Source organism: Chinchilla lanigera, unplaced genomic scaffold, assembly GCF_000276665.1.
Source record: "Chinchilla lanigera isolate Chin_1 unplaced genomic scaffold, ChiLan1.0 scaffold00026, whole genome shotgun sequence".
Classification (NCBI taxonomy): Eukaryota; Metazoa; Chordata; class Mammalia; order Rodentia; family Chinchillidae; genus Chinchilla; species Chinchilla lanigera.
This window is the reverse complement of record NW_004955427.1, coordinates 20,681,838-20,706,397: the sequence shown is the minus strand read 5'-3', so window position 1 is coordinate 20,706,397 and position 24,560 is coordinate 20,681,838. Positions and strand designations below refer to the sequence as shown.

General features: G+C 32.3%; 1 protein-coding gene across 9 annotated transcripts in view; it reads right to left on the bottom strand.

The window, feature by feature from the left end:
* The window catches only part of Stxbp5l (syntaxin binding protein 5-like), a 369,984-nt gene that overhangs the window by 53,646 nt on the left and 291,778 nt on the right, over positions 1-24,560 (bottom strand). For 5 of the 9 annotated variants that reach the window (XM_005386478.1, XM_005386477.1, XM_005386476.2 and 2 more), the window contains one exon: positions 20,411-20,503. The exons of 2 other annotated variants lie outside the window; for them this stretch is intronic. In XM_005386478.1, the coding sequence (XP_005386535.1) occupies positions 20,411-20,503 (93 nt within the window). Of the gene's footprint in view, positions 1-13,947; positions 13,999-20,410; positions 20,504-24,560 lie in introns of all 9 variants that reach the window. 2 more of the 9 variants (XM_005386480.2, XM_013515230.1) reach the window with 1 other exon arrangement.

Here is a 24,560-nt window from a genome sequence, read left to right as displayed (position 1 = left end):
GGTAAATGGGTCAATTCATCAAGTGGATATAATGCTCAAATATACATGCACCCAACACGAAAGCATACAAATACATAGAATAAACATTAAATCTGTTAAGCAACAGGTTAAATGTAATCTCTATTAAAATTCAAAATAAATTTTTTTTATAGAAATAGAGAAAACAATTCTCAAATTCATATGGAACCCTAGAAGGCCTGAAATGGATAAAGCAATCTTAGTAAAAAAAAAAAAAAAAAAAAGGCTGGAAAGTAAAAAGGCTGGAGGTTTCATATTTCTTTATTTCAGATTATATTATAGAACAATAGCAATACTAACAATGGAAATTCTATTTGACCCAAATATTCCCCTTTTGGATATCTTTCCCAAAGAGATAAAAACATACCACAGTGATATATATGTACCTATGTTTATAGCAGCACAATTCATAATAGGTAAATCTTGGGATCAGTTTATGTGTCCATCAATGGATGAATGGATAAAGAAAATGTGGTACCTATACACAATGGAGTACTACTTGGCTATTAAGAAAGATATACTTGAGGCATGTGGAGGGAAAATGGATGCATCTCTGTAGGAAAATGGATGTAGGAAAGTGGGTGCATAATATTAAGTGAAATAAATCAAACACACAAGCTTGAATACAGTTCCTCATATATGAAGAATTTAAGAGGAAAGAGGAGAGAGAGAAAAGAGAAAAAAATGTTATATTCTAAGTTTGTTTCTGTTGTCAGTCTCTGGTATCACTTCAGTATGGTGTGAGAGTTCCCTTTGCAGAATTTACACATTTTGGGATATCTTAAGGTCTTTATTGGTGTTATGAGCATGGCTTATTTTGGAAAAAAAAATAAATTTCCAGGATAGAAAATTCTATGGAGATAGACAGTTGCTCAGTGGTTGCCTGAATTTAGGAGGGAAGGATTTGAAGATAATAGCTGGTAGACAGAGTGTTTTAATTTAGGATAACAAAAATGACCTAAATTTGATTGTAGTTATAGTTGTACAAACTGTCAATGTGCTAAAATCTATTCAATCCTACATTTTATGTTTGTAAATCATATGGTATGCAAATTTAGTTCAATAAAGTTGCTTAATAGAACAATAGTGATAAAAATATGCTATTGTGTACAAACAGGTACACAGATGAATAGAATAGAACTAGTGAGCCCAGAAATAAACCCATACTTATATTGCCTACCATTCTCTGACCAGACTCTAAGAATACAATAAATGATGCCAGGAAAAGTGAATGTCCTTATGCAAAAGAATAAAATTGGATCCTTATCTTATACCACTCATAAACATCAATTTGAAATGGATTAAAGATTTAAGTTTAACACATGAAACCATAAAATTCCTAGAAGAAAAGAAAACTCCTTGACAATGACTTCAGCAATAATATTTTCGATATGACAGCAAAGGCACAGCTAAGAAAAGCAAAAATCAACAGATGGGGTTGAATTAAATCAAAAGTTTCTCTACAGAAAAGGTAATCATAAAAAATGAAAAGGTAGCCTATAGGATGGGAAAATATTTGCAAACCATATCTGATAAAGTGTTAGTATTAAATACATGTAAGGAACACATAGGACTCAATAAAGCAAAACAAATACAAATAATCCAATTTAAAGATGGGTAATATCTGGATAGCTATTTCTTGAAAGAAGACATAAATGGCTAAGGTTTTAGTGAAAAGATGCACAACATCACTAATCATCAGGGAAATGCAAACCAAATCCACACTATATTTCCACCTCAAAAATTTTAAAAGATACTATAGGTTGGCAATGATGTAGAAATGAAAGAACCCTGGTACATTGCGGATGAGCATATAAATTGATATTGAAATTCCTCAGAAAACTAAACATAGGTACCATATAATCCATCAATCCCACTTTTGAGTATTTATCCAATGAAAGTGAAATCAGAATGTCAAAGACATAGCTGCATTGTTGTTTACTGCAACATTACTCAAAATTTCAAAATATTGAAACAAGCTAATGTCTATAAATGGATGAATGATGAATGAAGAAAATGTGGCATTCTTTTCAAAAAGAAAAACCCTGCCATTTACAACATGAATAGGCCTGGAGGACATTATAGTAAGTGGAATAAATGACACACTAGTTGATCTTACTTATATATGGAATCCAAAACAACTAAATTCATAGAAGCACGGAGTGAAATGATGGTTACCAGGAGAGGAAAGAAAGCAGATGAAGTTCAAAGGACACACATTTTCAGTTATGAAGGATTAAGTTCTGGAGACCTACATAGCACAGTTTATTATATTGCTAATAATATCATATGGAACACTTAAAATACACAAGAGGAAAGAGTTTATGTTAATTGTTCTTAACACACACTACTAATACGACTATGACTACTACTACTATAATTGATAATAGAGGTGAGAGAAAACTTTGGGAGGTCATGAATACACCTATGGCTTGGTGGTGATGATTTCATGGGTGTATACTTATCCCTAAACTCACTGAGTTGCATGCATTAAATATGTACAGCCTTTATGTACATATACCTTTAGCAAAGTATGAATGACAAACTTTTTAATAGAAAATGCAATGACCTAAATGTTAAAAGAGGAAGGAAGGAAAGGAGGAGAGAGGGAGGAGGAGAGAAAGAGAAAGAGAAGATTTAGGGAGGAGCAGAGAAAGGGAGAGAGAGATTGAGTCATTAAACTAAAAAAGACACTGAAGAAACTGAAGTACATATTAGTAAGTGAAAAAAGTCAATTTCAAAAGGTTATGTACTATATGATTTCAGCTTAATAGCGTTCTAAATTGGAAAGATCAAAACAATGAAGATAGTAAAAAGATGAATATATGAATGTCAAATGTTTGTACAGCAGTGAAACTATTCTGAATTATACTGTAATCATGATTACATGTCATATGTATCATTATACTTGTCAAAACCCATAGAACACATTACACCAAGTGTGAGTATTGATGTAAATTATAGGCTCTAAGTCACTGGTGACAAAACTATGTCACGTGTTCTGTCCTCTCTGTTGGCAAAACAAGTCAAGTTACCCCAGTCAAGGTTTGACAAATTATCAGTATGCATACAACAGCAAAGATCATATTAATTGTGCAAAGGCATGCCAAATTCAAGCTTTTACCTTTCAATAAAAAGGTGTATTACTAAAATCTTTGTTACTGTATTTTATGTTTAAGATAAAGATGTTATTGTATGAGTTTTTTTTTTCCTAAACTAAAACTTCAACATGGGTATTTAATTGCAGTGTTGGCACTTTGTAATAAATAAGTAGGTTTTGGGTTGAACACTTGGTCTGTACAAGATTTTCCATCATTGCTTTAAGTGGTAGCTATGCGTTAATGTAGGTTCATATATTGTAATAAGAGTAGGCTATAGATACGTGTTAACTCTGTACTTTCCACTCAATTTTGTTCTGAAGTTAAAACTGCTCTCAAAGAGGTGCAAGGAGGTAAACTCATTTCTTCCAATGGTGATATCTTGCCTAACTGTAATTCAGTATCAAAAGCAAGAAAATAGCATTGGTATATTTCACATTGCTTACTCAGACTTCCTGAGTTTTGGATGTACTTGTGTGTTTTTTGGATACATGTGCAATTCTATGTAAATTTATCACATAAGTAGATTTGGATAATTACCACTACAATTAAGACTCAGAATTATTCCATCATCAGAAAGTCTCCTGTGCTATTTCTTTACAGCAACACTACTCCTTCCATCATTCATTCATAACTTTGGAGAAATATTAATAGGCTCTTTAATCTCTATGATTTTACTTTTAAGATTCCTATAAAATGGATTAAAGGATTATTTAGCCTTTTAAAATCAGCTCGTTTTTCACAATTCTTTAAGGACCTATACAAGCTGTAAATTTTGATAGTTTGTTCTTTTTCATTATTTAGTGTTTATGAAGTGTTAAACAACTTTAATTATTTACCTACTTTAGGACATCTGGGTTACTCCTTACTTTTGGCTTTTAGAATTAATGATGCTACAAATGCCATTTATAGGTTTTTAAAAAGTAAATATCAGCTTTTGTTGTTTAGAATAAATACCTGGGATTGGGATTTTTACATAAAATACTCATTGAAAAGTGGTAATCTGTGTTCTAGAGCAGTTGTACCATTTGTTGTTCCCACCAGTAGAATTGTAAGAGCTCCATTTGATCTGTCCTATCCTTACCTGGTATTGCTAGTATTATTTATTTCACCTATTCTAAGGGGTAGTCCATTGTTATTTTACTCTGCATTCTTCTAGAAGCTAATGATATTAAATCTCTCTCTCTTCATGTGCTTATTTACTATCCACATGTCCTCGTGGTGAAGAGTCAGTGCAATTATTTTGTCCATTTAAAAAATCAATGTTAGGCCAAGCATACACCTGTAGTCTCCACTCAGGAGGCTGAAATGGGAGGGCTGCTTGAGCCCATGCGTTCAGGACCAGCCTGGATAACATAAGACTCTTCTAAAATGTATTTTAAATATGAAATGATTTTAGATTTTCAGGGAAGTTACAAAGATATTTAAATTTCTCAGATACTCCTCTCCTAGTTTCCTCTAATGCTAATATCACCTTGGTATCCTTTTCAAAACCAAGAAGTAAACATTAACACATTATTCATACTTCATCCATTTAAATTTTTTTTTAAGTTGAGGGAAAATTCCCATAAAATTAATCATTTTAAAATTTACAGTTCAGTGGCATTTTGTACATTCATATTTTGTGCCACAGTTACAACTATATAATTTTGATGAAGCCCAATTTACTATTTTCTTTTGTTTCTGCTTTTACTACTATATGTAAGAATCCATTGCCAAGTTTAAGGTCATAAAAATTTCCCCTGTATTTTCTTCTAGGCATTTAATAAAATTAACTTTAAATGTTAGCCACTGACCCATTTCTGTATGGAATGAGGTATACTGATCCATCTGTATTCTTTTGCTTGTATATTTTTAGCTATTTCAGTTCTATTTGTTGGAGAAACTATCCCTCCCTCCCCCGGATTACTTTAGAAGCAACTGAAAGTCAATTAGTTGGTTATAATGCACAGTTTTTTCCTGATTCTCAATGTATCCCACTGGCTTATATCTCTATCTTTATGACAATACCATACTGTTTTGATTATTCTATGTAACAACTTTTGAAAAAAGTCAGAAATGTGATCCTCTGACTTCTTATTTTTTGTACTGATTTGGCTATTCAGCGCACCTTGCAAATTCACATGAATCTGAAGATCCATTGGTGTCTTAAAAATATCTATTAGTACATGTTTGCAGTACATATTGATTACATTTATCATGGGAAGGTGGTATATTTACATAACATCCCTTAATTCATCCTTCATCTCTCCTATTGGTGTTTTGAGAGTGATTGTGTTGAATCTGGAGGTTACTTAGAATGTATTGTTATTTTAAGAATATTAAGCCATCCAATCCATGAACAAATGATGACTTTTAACAATTTCTTTTTTTATTTAGTAGTTTTGGGTATATGTGTCCCACACTTCTTTGGTTAAATTTATTGTTCGATTCTACATTCTTTTTGATGTGTATAAATGTAATTATTTTAAAATTTTTCAAAATTTTCATTGTTCAATTATGGAGATGCAACTGATGTTTGTGTAATTCTATGTCCTTGAAACCTTGCTAACTTTGTTACTTCTAATCATTATTTTGCATATTCTTTAGGATTTCTATATATAGTAGAAATTATGTAATCAATGAATAGAGATAATTTTACTTCTTTTCTAACTTGGATGATTTTTATTTTTCTTCTTCCCTATTTGCTGTGGTTAGAACTTTCAGTGCAACATTGAATAGAAATTGTAAAACAGGTGAATGTGTCTTATTCTAAATCTTAAGGAAGAAAGTTTTAGTCTCCCAAAACTGAATAGCATGTGGAGTTTTCATAAATGTCCATTTTTCAGGTTGAGGAAATTTTTTTCTATTTCTAGTTTTCTGAGATTTTATATCATGAAAGTGTCACTTTGTCAAAGTCGTTGTTTTAACTGAGATGATCATGTGTTTTTTCATTAATTCTACTATTGTAGGAGTTATAGTGTTGATTTCTTTTTATATTGAACTACCCTTGTATTTCTGAGATAAATCCACTTGGTCATGGTATATAATCCTTTTAAAATCTATTGTTATTCATTTTGCTAGTATTTTCCTGAGAATTTTTATGTCTATGTTAAAATAGGATGATCTACAATTTTATTTTTTTCAGGTATTTTGTGGCCCTGAAATTAGGATAATGCTGCTATCAGAGAATAAGTGAGAAAATTTTCTCTACTCTTCTAACTTGGATGATCTTGATGAGAATTGGTGTTTTGTTTTTTAAATGTTTGGTAAAATTCAGTGAAGCTACCTCATCCTGGATTTTTCTTTGTTGGGAAGTTTTTGAGTACAGACTCTATATTTTTACTAGTTACAGCTATGCTCAGATTACCTGTTTTTGATCTTGCAAAATTTGAGATTGTTTTTTCTTCTAGCAGAAATTTTGTCTTTGAGAATGTTCCATATCCTCTTTTTCCATTCTTTCACTTTGGACTTATTTGTATTTTTGGATCTATAATAAGTCTCCTGTAGACAACATATAGTTCAATAACACGTTTTATTCCATTCTGCCAGTCCCTTTCTTATTTGGTGAGGTTATCTTACTTACACTTAAAGTAATTACTAATAAAAAAACCTGCCATTTCTTTCCTTTTTTATATTTCAGCAAAATTTATATCATCATATTGCCTTTTGGACTCCATATTATCTATTGAAGAATTGGCTATTAATGTTTTACTTCACTTTGTTTTTGTTTAAAGGATTTAAAATACTTTAGTGAACAGTTTTAGATGTTATGTAGCAGAACATGTGTCAGAATTTGTATGCTACCATAAAGAGGAAACTAAAGTCTTTCATTTAAATTTCTACCCATTCAAAGAATTTGGGACAAGAATTTTATAGTGGATTTGATCTTTCATTCCACTGTACTGATTTTGTTTTATTTATTTATTTTTGGTACCAGGAATTGAACTCAGAACCTTGCGCTTGCCAGGCAGGCACTGTGCCACTGAGTAATTTATTCATTTTAAATGATTATTTATTTTCTGAAATTAATGAATAAAAATACCTCATGTTGATGGTGCACAATATGATGTTTGATATTTGTTGGACATTGTGGAATGGTTAGATTAAGTTAATAGATCTGTTACTTCACATACTTACATTTTTCTTTATCTATTTGTTGGTAGTAGCCACTTCTGTGATTCCATATTGGGGATCTTACGAATAAAGTTCTGATAAGAGCATCACCTCAAGTTCTTGACTTCAGTTTCTCTGAATAAATATCTAAAAGTGGGATTATTGGTGCATAAGATAGTACTATTTTTAAGTTTTTGAGGATCGTCCATACTATTTTCTGTATTCACACTATTAATTTGTATACCACAGTACAGTATTTATTACACCATATCTTTGCCATGTCTTTAATCTCTGCCTTTTGGATAAATGCCATTTTTATAGGTATAGGGTGATACTACATTGTAGTTTTAATCTGTGTTTCTTTCACCATTAGTGATGTTAAGTACCTTTGCATATACCTGTAGTCTTTTCATACTTTTTTGGGGAACAATGTCTATTTAGGTCCTTTATCAACTTTAGTGGTATTATTATTGTTATTGAGCCATGTGTTTTCCTTATATATTTTGAATATTAACCCATTATGAGATATATGCTTCACAAATATTTTCTCCATTTTTGCGAGTTGTCACTGTTACTTTTTCTGAGTTGAGAAAACTTAAAATCCACTTTTATAGCAATTTTCAAGTATGTAATACATTATTATTAACTATAGTCACCATATTGTACATGCCTCATAACATTTTTTAGTTTGCTATTAATGTTGTAGAGCAGTAGTGGTGAATATATGGTATGTATGTTGCAGCAGGCACACAGAACCCTCTGTCGGCACATGAACCAAGTCATTCTAGCAGCTGAGCATTAAGCAACAGTTGTTTTCACTAAACTAAACTGTCAGTATTCAAGTTTAAGTGCAACGTTGGTACTTTGTGGTAAGTACTTTTCTGGCTGCACTTTGGGCACTCAGTCCCTAAAAGGTTCACTATCACTATTGAAGAGGATCCCTTGCACATGATGAGTCTTTTGATGCTTTTAGAATTCTGTTTTTATATTTGGGAAGTCTGATAATAATGTGCCGGTGTAGCCAGGCGTGTTGGTGCATGCCTGTAATCCCAGCACTCGGGAGGCTGAGGCAGGAGGATCACTGTGAGTTCCAGACCAGCCTGGGCTACAAAGTGAGCTCAAGTCCAGCCTGAGCTGCACAGCGAGAACCCTATCTTAAAAAGACAAGGAAAAAAAAAAAAAAGGCCTGGGGATGCAGCTTGGGGCTTCTATAGGCAGGTACAGGAGCCTTGTTCCATTCCCAATACAGCCAAATAATAATAACTTGGGGCTGAAAAGATAGCTCGGTGGCACAGCGCCTGCCTGGCAAAAGTAAGGTCCTGAGTTCAATTCCCAGTACCAAAACAACAACAACAAAAACAATAACAACAACAACAAAAAAAACTGCTGGTATAATGTGCCGGTGTGGCTCTCATTGAGTTTATCATACTTAAGAGTTCTTTGAGTTTCTTTGCTTCAATTTTAGAAGTTTTAAAAAATTTACTTAAGTATTCTTTACTTTTCTCTCTCATTCCTCTCCCTTTGGTCCTCCTACAACTTGTGCTGCTATTCTTGATGGTATCTCATAGCTGCCTTAGACTCCATTCATTTTTCATTTCAACTGTATCTTTGAGTTGGCTGATTTTTTCTTCTGATTGCTTGAATCTGGAGAACTCCTCTAATAAATTTTTCATTTCAGCTACTTTGATGAATTAACTAATGGTCAACTTGTAACACTCAGCTGAACTCAATCAGGGTAGTTCTGGGTGTCAAAGGCCCATCTGAGGATCATCACCAACAGCATAAAAGGAGAACTGGAGAGGAAGATGGTGTGTTGTTGATTCTCCTGGAAAAGCTTATTAAGCTGGTTTTCCTGTTATATTGCATAGTTTTATCTTCAGCGTAGTTGCTCAGATTACCAGATATAGGAATGCAAAACTGATCAAACAATTAAGCATTAACTGTTACTTTCATTCAATAAACCAACAGAAATTAGTAATACAATTATCTTACCTATATTGTATGTACATATACACATATATATATATTTCCCCCTTTCTTCTTTTCTCCTTTCCTCCATCCCAGTTCTTTCATTTTAAGCAGTTTCTTTCCCTTTCACAATATCTATTGTACCTCTTGGGTTTTATTTACTCTTTTGGTTTCTTACACTAGAGTGACAATATGATGTTTCCACATGCGAATCTGATTTATTTCACTTATAGGTATAGTCCCTAGTTGCATCCACTTACCTATAAAAGCCTTGAGTTTATCTTTCTTTACAGCTGGGTAATATCCCATTAAATACCCCAGTAATAAATACCCCCCAAAAGCCAGGCCCCTCAAATTAAAAAACTCGATCCAAAAATGGGCATCTGAGATGAATACACACTTCTCAGATGAAGAAATACAAATGGAAAATAAATATATGAAATAATGTTCAACATCATTGGTCATTTGAGAAATGCAAATTAAAACAACACTAAAATTCCATCTTATCCCAGAAAGAATGGCTGTCATCAAGAAATCAACCAATAACAAATGCTGGTGGGGTTGTGGGGAAACAGGAACACTTCTCCATTGTTGGTGGAAGTGTATACTGCTACAACCACTGTGGAAATCAGCGTGGAGATTCCTCAAAAAACTAGGATTCAACCCAGCTATTCTTCTTCTGGGTATTTCCCCAGAATAAGTGGAAACATCATACCACAGCGATATATGTGCATCCATGTTTATAGCAGCCCAATTTGTAAAAACTAAATCTTGGAAACAATCCAAATGCCTATCAACTGAGGAATGGATAAAAAAGTTGTGGTATTTTTATTATTAATTTCTTATATCATTGATTTGTAATTAGAGATTCTGGATATAATAATCTAAGTTTTAGAGCTGAAGTTATCTTTGGAGTTTTAATATATGTTTAATTTTTGTAAAATTTCAATAAGGAGTTGAAAATAATACTTGCAAGGCATAAAGTTAAAATTTTACCATCTTCTGTTTCTTTTTTTCTCTTGGTCTTTCTAGTTTCTTGTTAATACATTATATAAAGATCTCTCATTACTATTAGTGCATTTTTGTTAATTTATTATTTTCATATATTTCTGGTAGTTTTGAATGGGCAATTGCTAATTTTACCTGTAAATCCTATTAGAATTTCTAATCCAACTTTTTATGTAGTGCACTAAAATTTGTGAAATAATTTCATTGTGGATTATATATTTCATCACTATAAATATAAGCACCTTTCTTAATGTAGTTAGCCTTGAAATTTTTTTTTAATTTTGTCTTTTTGAGATGGAGTTTCACTATGCAGTTCAGGCTAGTGTTGGATTCACTTTGTTCCCAGGCTATCCTTAAAGTCACAGTGATCCTTCTGCCTCAGCCTTCTGAGTGTTGAGATTACAGGTGTGCACCACCATGCCTGGCTTTGAATTGAACTGATATTAATATCACAACTCCTATTTTATTTTTCCTAGTATTTGTCTAATATATCTTCCTACTGATCTCTGAATTACTTTTTTCTTTAGATGTTTCTCGTTTAGTTTTATTTTGTAATAAATATGGAAAGTCCTTATAAAAATGAATTATTTTACTTATGCTTATTAACATGACAGAGACATTTTATCTTAGTTCTATCATATAAAAATACAAATTTTAACTTAATTTTCTAGGAGATAATTTAATATTCCTCTACAATTTAGTGTAACAATTTCCATTAATAAATGCTTATAGTGAAGCTTTGGGCAAGAATAAAATAAAACAACAAAAATAAATAAGTCAGTGTTTTAAAACAGACTTCTGGGGTGGGAATGGTGGCAAATGCCTGTAATCTCAGCATTAGGGAGGCTGAGGCAGGAGGATTGCCATGAGTTTGAGGCCAGTCTATGATACATAGTGAGTTCAAAGCAGCCTGACCTACATAGTGAGACCCTGTCTCAAAAAAAAAAAGCAAAAAACAAAAACAAAACACAATGAAAAAAAATGACAGCTGCTTTTAAAATCTAGCATTTTCACCAAAAGCATTCAAACAAAAAATACAGAAATAATATTTACATAGGATGTATTTTCAATATTTCCTTGTGATTGGCTTCCCTTACCATCATGCAAGTAACAGAGCTGTAGTCAGTTGTAATTTGTCATAGTAGATCACAAAAGTTCAATCAGCTTTATACTATTTGAAGGCACTGAATTTAAGACTCTTGAATTCCCAAATTGTCATACTCCATCGATTCTCATAATGAAAATTTGGTAATCTTGCTTGGCCACCTTCTAAATAGGAACTTGAGGGCCAGGCCGGTGGCACATGCCTGTAATCCCAGCACTCAGGAGGCTGAGGCAGGAGGATCGTTATGAGTATGAGACCAGCCTTGGCTACAAAGTGAGCTCAAGGCCAGCCTGAACTGCATAGCGAGACCCTCTCTCAAAAGGACAAGAAGAAAAAAAAAAAAACAAAAAAACAAAAAAAACAAGGGACTTGAGTAATGTTATTCAGGTATGGCTTTTCAAGGCTGTATTTGCTGTCCATGACCCCTTTGTCTATGTCATAAAAATATCCCATAGCTAGGATGCTGTACTTGATTCTCTGTTTTGGAATGTCTACTTTGGGGATTAGGGTCAATATCTACTATTATAGCACTTAAAGAGCACTGGGCAACAGTCATGGCCAATAGATGTAGTATTGTAGAAAACAACTGATACAATCAAAAAAGACAATGACTATTTTTAAAGTTCAAACTTGTACACTATTTGAGGCATCAGCAATGGTCATGATGTATTTATAGCTAACCCAGACCACAGAAGTCCCTTGGGGAAGAGACTGAAACTGGAACTCAGTCTCCAGGGCCACTAAACTGATCTCAAATAACACAAAGCCATCTTGCTTCCCTCTGGGTGCTAGTTAGCTTGTCTTTAATGTATGCACAAATACCCCGCCTTTGAAGTAAAAAATCATACTGGTAGCAACACATTGTTGGGATACTGATCCAAACTGAGGACCATGGAATGAATTCACTTTTTAATTAGCTTGATACCCACCAGTAATTTTCATAAGTGAGAAACAAACAGAGTGATGCATACTGCACTACTTATACAGGGGACACTACGCCACTTCACAAAAGTAGTTTCACAAATAGTTTTCAGGATCATCAGGGTTATGAAAGATTAATATAATCCCTCTTCTACTTCCCTTTGCTCTCAATTCACCACCAATTAGCCACTGAATTTCATTAGAGAACTATTAACTTTTTTGTTGGCTATCATAATCTCTTTACTTCTCACATCTTACTTTCAAATACTATTATTTTTATATTGTCAATATTCTTAAGCATACATTCCATACATTTGCAGTCATATTTATCACCATTGTTAAAGTTTAATTCTACAGTGAAGTGAATTAAATAATCACTACTGTACATTTTACAATGGCCTTTCCTTGCATCTTTTTATTGGCTGGAGACCATACTATAGATTTTCTCTGAGAGCTTAGGAGGGACTTAATTTCATTTACAGCATTTGATTATGCATATATCTAATATGTTGTAACATGTTACTAAATCTCCCACATGAATTCTGCTTTCCTTGTTATTCTAATGTGGACTCTCCTTGGGCCCAGTGCAATAACTTCCTAAATTTCTTCCTTTTTCACTAATGGATGACAGACTACTAGAAAACAATCTTTTTAAAATGTATTGCAAGCAATCTAGGGTATATTTTATGGCAAGGTTTTATATAGGAAGAGTTTACATATATAGACTTCAATCTTCTTTAAAAGGCTTTATGACCTTTTTCTGCATATTTGTCAGAAATGAGTTTCTAAAATGAAATATTGGGGTAGGTAGGGATGAAGAAATGTCGATCAATGGGTACTAAGTTACCATTTGATAGAAGCAAGAAGCTCTGAGGTACTATTGCACATTGTAGATAACAATTATGTACTATATATTTCAAGGAAATAAAAGAAATGATATAGAAATTTTCACTACAAAGAAATGATAAATATTTGAGGAGATAAATACTGTATGTTTAGCCTGATTTAGACATTATTCAGTGCATACAGGTATCAAATGTTGGTTATCCCATTGAGATGTATACCTTCTATGTTTTTGTCTATTAACAATAAAATAAACTAGTAAAAGGTGAAACACTGATAATATTCTTAGAAACAAAAATTAAAATCCTGTTGTGAATTCTTTTAAGTACAAAAACTCCTTTATTAAAGTGATAAGGATATGACTATTTTATCTTTCATATATATCCAAATTTCCATAAGCCATCTGTGCTTAAAATGCACATGAAAATAGTGAAATACAACTGTGAGAATAACTCCAGAAAACTATGTTCACTTATGTGAGTATAGTCACAAAAGTTTAAATGTGTGACAAGTGAATGTTTTATTTTTTATTTTTTTTTGGTTTTTCTCCGGTACTGGGAATCGAACTCACAACCTTGAGCTTGCCAGGCAGGCTCTGTGCTGCTGAGCTAAATCCCCAGCCCCCAAGTAAATGTTTTAAAACATCTCCATGATAAGAAAATATATCTTGGGTCTAATGATTTATAAAACAAAATTTTGTAAAATGATTATCAACAAACAAAATGTTGAATGCTGCCAACAGAACTGTATGGTGATTTTAATAAAGATATTTTGGAAAGCTGTTAAATACTGCCATCTAGGAAACTTGTGTTATTCATGGATTGGTTGGAAAAAATGTTCAGCCAAATGAATGTAAGAAAACTGAAAATTGTTGGCTTTTGCCTACCGTACCAAGATCAGCCTTAAGATCTGTTGGCAGACTTAACTTTCTTGATCCTTTGACTGAAACAACAGAAAAAGGAAAAAGTAGTTGTTAATTTTATATAAAATTAAAGAAGAGTGGGGGGAATAGTATGTTTTATGATATAATTATTAACATCTTGATGAATATTACATTTAGTAAGCATGTATGGAAGCAGAATATTATTCCAATATTAGCTGGGTTGCTTTCAGTAGTAAACATTTAATGAGCAAAGAGAAATAAACAAGACAGTAAACAAAGTGAATATTTACATAGTTTTTTTCACATGTGGTGTGAGATGTAATATCTTATTTAATTTGGAAAAAAACTAACAATTCATTTCAGACATCTAAAAAGTAGAGAGGTATGTCTAAGATCATATCATAAGTAATTGTAACACAATAAAAGGTTAAAAGCTGATCAACTCTGAAATTATTTTTGAAATTAAAACAGAAAATTCTATTGCATGATGTAATCAAGGAAACTAGTATGCTTATGGTAGATGAATTAATGATATTAATTTTGGAATACCAAGATATTGAATTGATAGATGAAACACCTTCAAAATACGAGATATTTGAAAACAAACATATTATTATAAATCAAGTTATCTAGAAGAAGTTTGTATAAAAAGTATACTCCTACAACTTATTAAAAGATTTCCCTCTATATTAATATAATACGTTGGGCACATTATAAGGTATTTCATTAGAATGTATGTTATCATAAAAAGAATAGCATTAGGGAAAATCATATTAGAAATCTTTTCTGTCAACACTTTAGTGACTCAATTTGAACCAATTAATTTATTCCTTCTAATGAGTATTTTCCTTTACAACTAGGAATGCTATATGAAAATCTTTATATAGCAGAGTGATACAGAATAATACTAAATTTAAAATCAGAAAAGCATGCCCCCTACACATCTGAATTGTTACTACCTATTTATACAACTTTGGAAAAAAATTCCTTATATGGGTTACAGGGTAATTTTCTTATTTATCAAACAGCATACCGATCTTATATCTGATGTTTCAGCTTGAATATGATTTATAATACATTTTACAATAGATTTTATAAAACTTGAATATGAATACAAACTGAAATATACCTGTCATGTGTCATGAAATACTACTTGTCTTTTGATTTCACTTCAACCATTTAAAAATGCCCATTCTTAATACACAAATCATCCCCAGTTAGCAAACTGGATTTGGCCTAAACATAAAGGGGATACATTGTAACTATAATTTGGCATGCTAACCTATGTATGAAAGCAAACATAAGGTTTGTCACTCTAATAAAATAATAGCATCAAGATTAGGACAAATTCTAACCAAATTTTAATGATCTGAGTTCATAATTAACACAAATGAAAAGATGTTATTTATATTAACATATAAAAATTAAAATATATGCAGCATTGTACTTCAGAAGATGTCATTACTAAAGTATTTTTGTAAGGTGATTTATAATTTAGATAGACTGAAGAGGTAGTGCTCTTTGTTTAAAATAATCTTTCATTATGGGATGAATTCATCTCATTATAATAAATTTTCCTCTAATGTATCTTTTTAATGATTTTCATCTTGTTTTTAATAAGGTCTTTATATCTACATAGTGTTAGTTGTCTCCAAAATGAAAATAATTCGATGCTTTCAAAATGAAGGAAAACTAGTGCCTTTCCTGAGCCCAGATTCACACAGCAGAATATGACTGCAATGACAGGTGTTTTCTCATTCCCAACTATTCTTTGTGATGGAAAATTCACATCCCACATTTCATTCTGATTCTCAAATTTGCTGATGTGTTTGGAATTCCCATCCTCTCCTCCAGTTTACCACCTATGTTTTCATCCTCCTGGAAACTTCTTTCCCACATAAAAATTAGAATCACTCTCAGATCTCATCTTCAATTGTGTAACTGGGGGAGGGAAAGAGAATGACTAAGATGGTAGGATCAGTTAGAATACTTCATTAATAACAATGCTAATGAAAGGCCTTTTATTTATGTACAAATTATTCCTATTTCAAAAATTTTGTTTTAAAGAGAAAAAGAGTAAAAATTTCAAAACAAAGTAAGAGCGTAATAATGGTTAATACACTGGGTATTATTATCTTTAAATTAGTTACTCAGAGTACAAGACATATGAATTTTGAGACTTTTAATTTGAGACTATACTCATAAGTGAAATAAACCAGACTCACATGTGTAAACATCATATTGTCTCCCTACTGTGAGAAACTGAAAGAGCAAATAAGATCCAAACTATACAGTAGATATTGTAAAATGGGAAGACATTGCTCAAAAGGAAAGAGAAACTGGGATGGGGGAAAGGAGAAAAGAAAGGAAAAGCAATACACATACACACACAGACACACACACACACACACACACACATGCACACACACAAGATAGTTATGATCATTATACTACTAATTTCTCTTAGTTCATTGAAAAGGAAGGTTTGTACGAATTATTCCTTTGTCTCAGCTGTCTGTTTAGTAAAGCTCTGCTCATCCTTTAGAACAGCTCAAAGATTATTCTCTTTCTGAAGGCATTCCTGAACTTAAAGACTGATTTGGTAGTTTTCTCTAACTTCCATAGCACCCGTGCATACAACGTAATACATTTTATTGTACCAGACTTTTTAATTCTATTATGCCCTAAAATTCTCATATTTTGACTTTTCCAGAGAAAGGGAGCGCATTTCTAGAACCTTGTCAAGTACATACTGGCAGAGTAGGTATGCAATGAATGTCTGCTGAATGAATGTTGAGGAAGGAAGTCAGAAAGTTACAATGAGTCTCTCTAAACAAAGCTGAGCAAATTAAAAAAATGTGTTAAAGTGTTAGAGAGTAAGAAGCAACTAGTATTAGAAATGTATTTGGGATATTTCTTAATGCTTAGTGCCTAGAAATGGCATGATCTCTTCAGGTCTTTTTTTTTTTGCTTTTGTTTTCTGAAACCAGATCTCACTATGCTGTTCAGGCTGGACTTGAGCCCACTATGTAGCCCAGGCTGGCCTTGAACTTGTGGTGAGCTTCCTGCCTCAGCCTCCTGAGTACTGGGATTACAGGTGTGTGTCACTGCACCTGGTTCTTCAGGTCTTTTAGGATCTGGTAATGAGAGCAATAATCAGTTATTCTTCATTGCTCTAGAGGTTAAAACTGAGACAATAAGTGGTAAAGGAAAGTAGATTGAGCTTGAATAGAAGGAAATGTTTGCAGTATGCCAAAGGGAATGCAGCTTTCTAAATTTCTTCATTTTCTACAGCTATTTAAACTGAACCATACTCACTACTCTCATTTTATAATATTAGCCAAAGGAGGGAAAATGGAAACAGCATTTTTTCCTATTCATTGGGTTAGCTGTCTGCACAGGGAGGAAGCATTCCTGGCTCAAAGGCATCTTAGAAGTCACCTAGTCCAATAGCCTATGCAATATAAGTTTTTCTCCTACAACATTCTTAATATTCTGTTTGATTAATTCCATGCTAGAAACCTTTAAAAAAAATCCCAGTTTTGAGTTGCTGTAATGTCTATGAGATTTCCTTACATTCCAGCTCAAACTACTTTTCTTTATTATTTACCAAATTGTCCCATTCCTAACATTTGGGGCAATGAAGAGTAATGGATTCCTGCTCTCATATATCAGCTCTCAAAGCACTTGGAGAGACTTGTTTTCACCTCTAGGTACTCTCGGTTCAACAGGAATTTGCATTTTAAGAAGTGTTGTAAGTGACACTGATATCAAGAAGTTTTCAGAGCACATTTTAAGGACCAATGTTTTAAAGTTTCGTGAATATTAACCAATCTACAGAGCCATTCTATGAGAAGCACTTCATGAAGTACACTTCAGATATTCCATATAAAAGAAGTTTTATTGTCCTTAGTTCTTCAACTATATAGAGATATGAATATAGAAGCAGATATAGGTAAATATATTGATATAGATAGCACTTTGCTGGTTTTTCAAAAAGTGATTATGATTAGAGTTTTTTCAAGTTAATAGGTCTTTTGTATCCTTTGGTGATTAATTAAAAATTTTCCCTCATAACCTCTACATATCTTTTTTTTTTGGTTTTTCTCCGGTACCAGGAACTGAACTCACGACCTTGCGCTTGCCAGGCAGGCGCTTTGCCGCTGAGCTAAATCCCCAGCCCCTTCTCATAACCTTTGATCTTCCATTTTTCTCATGAATAGAAGGTGGCAGTTATAGGGGGAGTAGTGCTGCATTACAATAATTCATAGAACTACGTAGCACTCTTACTTCCCTTTATACAACAGGATTTTTACTTTGTTGTGGCTCAGCTACAACTAATACTTGGAAATCTAGAATGCTCAGGGAGACCAAACTCAGTATCTGTAGGTGATGGATGCTAATAACTTTCTATAATTCGGGATTTATCTCTGAACACTAGCAAATGCTTAAGATTAGGAAATTTACTAAAGTTACAATGATAGAAAGTGACTGGAAAAAGGTCAAAGTTTTCTGACTTTGAAGCTTTGTCCTTTACATTAAGCATCACAAGCTGCCTGACATAAGAGATGCCACTTTCTTGGTCTACTTGTCTTCTTTACAATAAATAAGTCTGATATGAAATTAAAAGTTGTTTTGATTAAAAGTTCTGAAAAACTAATCTATGACTTATATATTTGTTGATTAACTAATTGATTGGTTGGAGTATAGTAATGAATTTTATTTTCCTAAACCAGAAACTAAGGACGAAACACTTGATATGTGTGTAGTTAAAGTTAAAAAAAATACAAACATCTTAGGGTCACTATGCCATGCTAGAAGCATGAAAAGCCTACACACTTCTAATTTTGTTGCCATTCCTTTTAATTTTTCTCCAGAAATGGTGAAGATGCAGCCAGGCAATAAAGTATTGGCACTAGGATTTACCTGAGCATAAAAATGTTTAATGTCAGGACTCCTCCTTTACCCCAAAACATGCTTTGTAGTTTTAGTTAATAATGCTAATAAATCAATGACTACTAATGTTGTGTACTTGTTCAGTAGCCATGAAGCATTACTTCTGTTTAGTTTTTTCTCTCTTGAATTATGAACTTCCAGAGATAATTGTTTTTAATCCACTTTTAAAAAGTTATAGAAGGTCAAACAATTTGGTGCCAAATAATCTAGGCCAAAAAAATCAGAGAACCTTGGAGCCTGAAAGATTTAAATTCTGACAAAGTCATTATTAGCAGGGTAATCTTGGACAAGTCATAGAATTTTTCTCTTAGCGATAAATTTTCTATCCACATAACCTGAGAATAATACTACCCTTTAGTGTTGCTTTAGGAATTACATAAGAAAACATGAAAAATACTTTGTTTGCTATAACGTATTACACATTTATAAGTTACAATATTAGCGTGCAAAGCTTAATAAATTCAAAATGTGATAATAATAATGCTGTTGGGTACATGAACCATAAAACTGGAATTATTTCAAAATCAGTTTTTGCTGAAACTTAAAGTGGTAAACTATTTTCTTCTAATGTTTTATGCAAATTATATTTCTTATTTCTTTTGAATTTATTTGCTAGGTCACTGTCTCTTTATAACTCAGCTACTTTTTACTGTGTCATGGCTCACATATCATAAAATTTTCATTGTGATTATGATCTTTTCTCATTTAATGATGAACATCAGTGAAAAAGCGTGTTTTACAACTAAATATAACTAACTTGGAATTCTACCTCTACTCACTTAAATACTCTGAGCTTTGCAGTTTTCTCATCAGACAAAGTTACCATTCAGGGGCACTATATTATATAAGAAAAAAAACCCTACTGCTTGGAGAATTTTAACGGTTGTTTTATCTTCATTGGCTACTGACTTTAGTTGAGGTCTATAACATTGATAATTCCTTGGAGCTGCAAATTTGGCCAGTTATTTTTCAATGAATGCCTAATTATCAAAGAGGCTGTGTTTGAGTCTGCTGGGTTCCTATAAGCAGCATAAAATTGATTATTTATTATAGATCCTTCCAAAGGGACAACTTTATGGTAGAATGTCCATGATCAACATGGTTGTTGCTGATAATAGAAAATAGTTCATTAATTATGATGAATTACAGATAATTTTATAAAACTCATTACTTTTGGCTTCTGAGCTTTTCTCTGAATTCACTGGTCATTCTCCTTATTTTCTTTAAGCTTGATGAAACCATGCAGGTTTAAATTAAAAAAAATCTATTAAAATTCTGTGGAACATTTAAAAATATTCACAAAAGCCTTCAGAATTTTATATGTTTATATATGATAAAATCAATGCCTCTGGTTTTAATAACTGTTGCAGGGAAATTTGTCCTCATTTATCATGAGAGACCTACATTTTTCACTACAACAAATGTGAACAAAGTGTTGAGACAAATCATGAAGGCTGGAAGATTGTAAAGATATGAATAATTTGCTTATTCACAAGAAAAGATTTTCACCTTCACCTGGCAAGTGATGCACTTGATTCCTCTGTCTCACACCTGGTGTGTCATTCCTATAAAAGCCTGGTGCTGCCTCAGGAGTTCTGGTAGAAAGTCCTAAAGGGAGGGAATACAAAACTATTGGCATGTAATTTCTTAGTCCAAGCAAACCAGGAACTTTACCTTAAAGGTAAATATCATAATAATGATACAGAAAAGACTGTATTTTGTGTCTTTATATGAACTAAATGTAAGGACTGCTACAACAGAGAACTGTTTGGAAGGAAAAACAAAGCTTTTTGAGGGATACACTAATAGGATTTTAGGCATACAGGACTTCCCAGAAGAAGTATTCAAAACATGATCCCTAGCTGGGGCTGGGGATTTAGCTCAGCGGCAAAGCGCCTGCCTGGCAAGCGCAAGGTCGTGAGTTCGGTTCCCAGTACCGGAGAAAAAAAAAAAAAAAAAAAAAAAAAAAAGATCAACTCTAGCCTAAGCCTCAGTACAACAGAGTTGGGTATTCCTTGTTAATATTTTGTAATATTAACCTCTATGATATTTAAATAAAGATATCTTTAATAAAGATAAATATTTATATCATCTTAGCCTTCACTTGAACATAAGCATGTTGTAGGTTATAGTCAGAGAGGATTGTGAGGGTGATGGCTACTGATGCTAACTTACAGAAACATGGTCTTTGGTGCAAAGGATTAGAAAGGCACAGCTTCTGAGCATACACAGCTGAAGGTTTCATGTATTTGCAAATCTTTCTTCAAAAAAAGGAGCAGTTTTATTTAGGGAATTTAAATTCTATGCTAGCTAAATGTTAATATCTGCTCAACCTCTTAGAAGGTGAATCTGTAGAGGAGATAAATTGCACAATCTTACCTGATGAACAGAAAAGCACTGCATAGCTCAAAAAAGTATTAACAACTTTTAGAATTATTAGTGTTATGTTTATTTCTTCAAGTATACTATACATTTCATTAGTGATAAAATATATTTATTTTTCATTAATCCTCTGTAAATAGTATAATGTATAACTGTAGAAAATGAAAATTATTTGTTGAATAGTTGAACAAATAATATGAAAATACCATATTATCCTGAAAGTTGAGTATAATGGCATTCTGGTTAGCTCTCTGGGTTCTTCAACTCTCAATTTCTATTCTGTACTTTCATTATATTTAAGGAAATATTTACTAGTCTCAACTTTTTCATTCTGTATTTTTCTATGAGTTTGAGATCCATATAGAAAATGAGAGGTTTAAAATTATTTCTTGTCCCTGGCTTTCCTAATTCCTGATGTCTCTTATTCAGAGACACTGTACCAATATTTTCACCTGATTTTTTTTTTAGCAGATTTAAAGGGATGAAAGAATAAAGTCTCCAAAAAGATATTTCATAGAGCAATGGTTCTCAAGAGGTCCAGAAATGAGAAACATTAACAGCATCTAGATCTTACAAGAAATGTAAAATCTCAGCTCTTATTCCAGATCTAGGGAATAAGAATCTCTGGTACTCCATTTTAGTGGGTATTAACGCTGTGCTTTAACACCGTTCATCTAATTATGATGCAGGCTTTAGTTTGAGAACCACTGCACAAGGGAAAAAATTAAAAAGGAAGTGAGAGAAAGCAAGAATAGTATTAGGTCTTATATATTACTTATACATTTAAAAACCTAGAAACATAGTAATTGATCTCATTAGTATTAAAGTGATAAACGAATCTGATCACAGTACATCATTTTTGCTCCAAGTAACAATATGAAAGTCATTAAAACTGTCCTACTTTGAATCATGTTATTTAATTGCATGCAAAATCTTCTGAGTTTGCCTTGAAAAAAAAAACACATGTCATGGAGATAGTGTTTCTAGATCTTCTTTAACCTTAATGAAACATCATCAGCCAAGGCTAAAAGGAGGGTATCTACCAAAAACCACTTCAATAATTATTGTAATTAATTATTAAATATTTAAGGCCTTATCCTTGAGATAGAGAACATAGAAAATATGTTGCTGACACCACATCTCTTCAATATAGTGAGTATGACAGCTTATCTAATATCTTCCTTTAGAAAGAAGAAATAGAACTGTTATATTACTGGGGACATAATTAGATACATAGATAATCCAGAAGAATTTATAAACTAGTAGAATTAACAAATACATTTAGGAAGTTTGCTACATGTAAATTCAATATTTTTTTTTGTTTGTTTGTTTTTTTGGTTTTTCTCCGGTACCAGGAACCGAACTCACGACCTTGCACTTGCCAGGCAGGCGGTAAATTCAATATTTAAAAATAGCATTTTTATATTCTAGCCATGAACAATTAGAAAAAATGCAAAATAATACAATAATGGATTAAAGACCAAATATAGAGGGATAAACCTAATGAAAGATGCACAAGACTTCTAAAAAGAAAACTGAGAACATTACTGAGATGATGTACACATATAAATAAGTGACACTAAAGGGAAAATTCAGTATGGTTGAATATTATGTTGAACTGATCCAAAGATCTCATGAAGCTGCAGTCAACATCTTAGCATGTTTATATGTGAATTGGTAAATTTTTCTCAGTTATGTGGAGATACAAAAACCTAGAATAGCTATAATAATGTTGAAAGAGAACCACAAAAACAAAATTGAAGAAATTACACTCAGATAAAAATTTATAAACTTGCAAATCAAAGCAGTATGGTTTGAATAAATGATAATAAACATGCCAGTCAAATGGAACATATAAACACACATATACACCCACACACGTAATAAATTCCACTAATTTATGACAAATGTTCCACTTTAATGCAGTGAGGGCGGTTGTAATTTCCCTCTAGCTGGAGCTTATCAATTACCTTAGCACCTTCCTTACACTATATACAGAAATAAATTTCAAATGGAAATTTAACTTAAATATGAGAGGTAAAACAATAGGTTTCCAGAAGATGATACAGAAATAGAGCTTAATGACCTTGGGATAGACAAAGACACTCTTTAAACAAAACATATAAACCATTAACAATAAAATAAGATTAGTAAATTCAATTAGATGAGAATTTAAAGAATCTCAACAGAAGACTTCTATCCAACACACACACACACACACACACACACACACACGACTTCTATAAATAAAAAATAAATAAGAAAATCTTGGTAACTAAGTTACCAAAAGAGTTAAATATAAAAAAGGATATCAATAGGCAATACACTTCAGAAATTCACTATCATTAGACATCAGGAAATATGTAATTCAACTTAATTTCACAGTGAGATATTTCTACATATACTCTAAAATGACTGCACTTTAAAAAATACCAGAATATTAAACAGTGGCAAGTATATGGGAAGAACATAACTCTAAAACATTGCAATTGGAAGAAAAATTGCCACAACTATTTTAGAAAATTCCTTGGTAGTATTTACTAAAGCAGAAAATTTGCATGCCCTATATGCCTCAAATTCCACTCCCATATACATATACACAAGCAAAATGAGTTTATATTGTATTAAAATGTACAAGTATGGTTATATCAGCTTTATTTATAACAGCCCCAAGCTGAAAACTATCTAAATGCCCAACAAAAATGAATTGCATAAAAAATAAGGCATATTCACATAATGAAATATTATATAGCAATGTATACCACACAACAACATAGGTGAATATTACATATATATATGTAGATATATAAACATACAATTTGTTGAGTGAAATAAGAAACAAGAAAAATAAATACTTTACAATTCCTTTCATACAAGAGTCCCACAATACTAGCTTATAGCAATAAATTCCCATAACAATCTGCTGTGATAATAGGCACCTTTGTGGAGGCTAGTGTCAAGAGGTAATATAAGGGAGGTTTCTGAGACTCTATCTGGTATTATTTTGTGGTGTGTTCATCTGTAAAACTAACCTAGCTGAACTCTTAGGATGTGCTTACTTGAGATTTGTATTTATACCTGAATAGAAATTATATACCCAAAAAGGTAGTATTCCAGAACATTGTAAACTAGAGAAACAAGAGTTGTTGTAGTTATAGTGAACAGGGGGCATTGAAGTAAAATAGTACAATATGAAATAAACAATGATTACTAATGATAAAGTTGTACCTTAAAATGTAAATCTACTTTTGAATATCCACACATAAAATAAGGTAGAATAAAT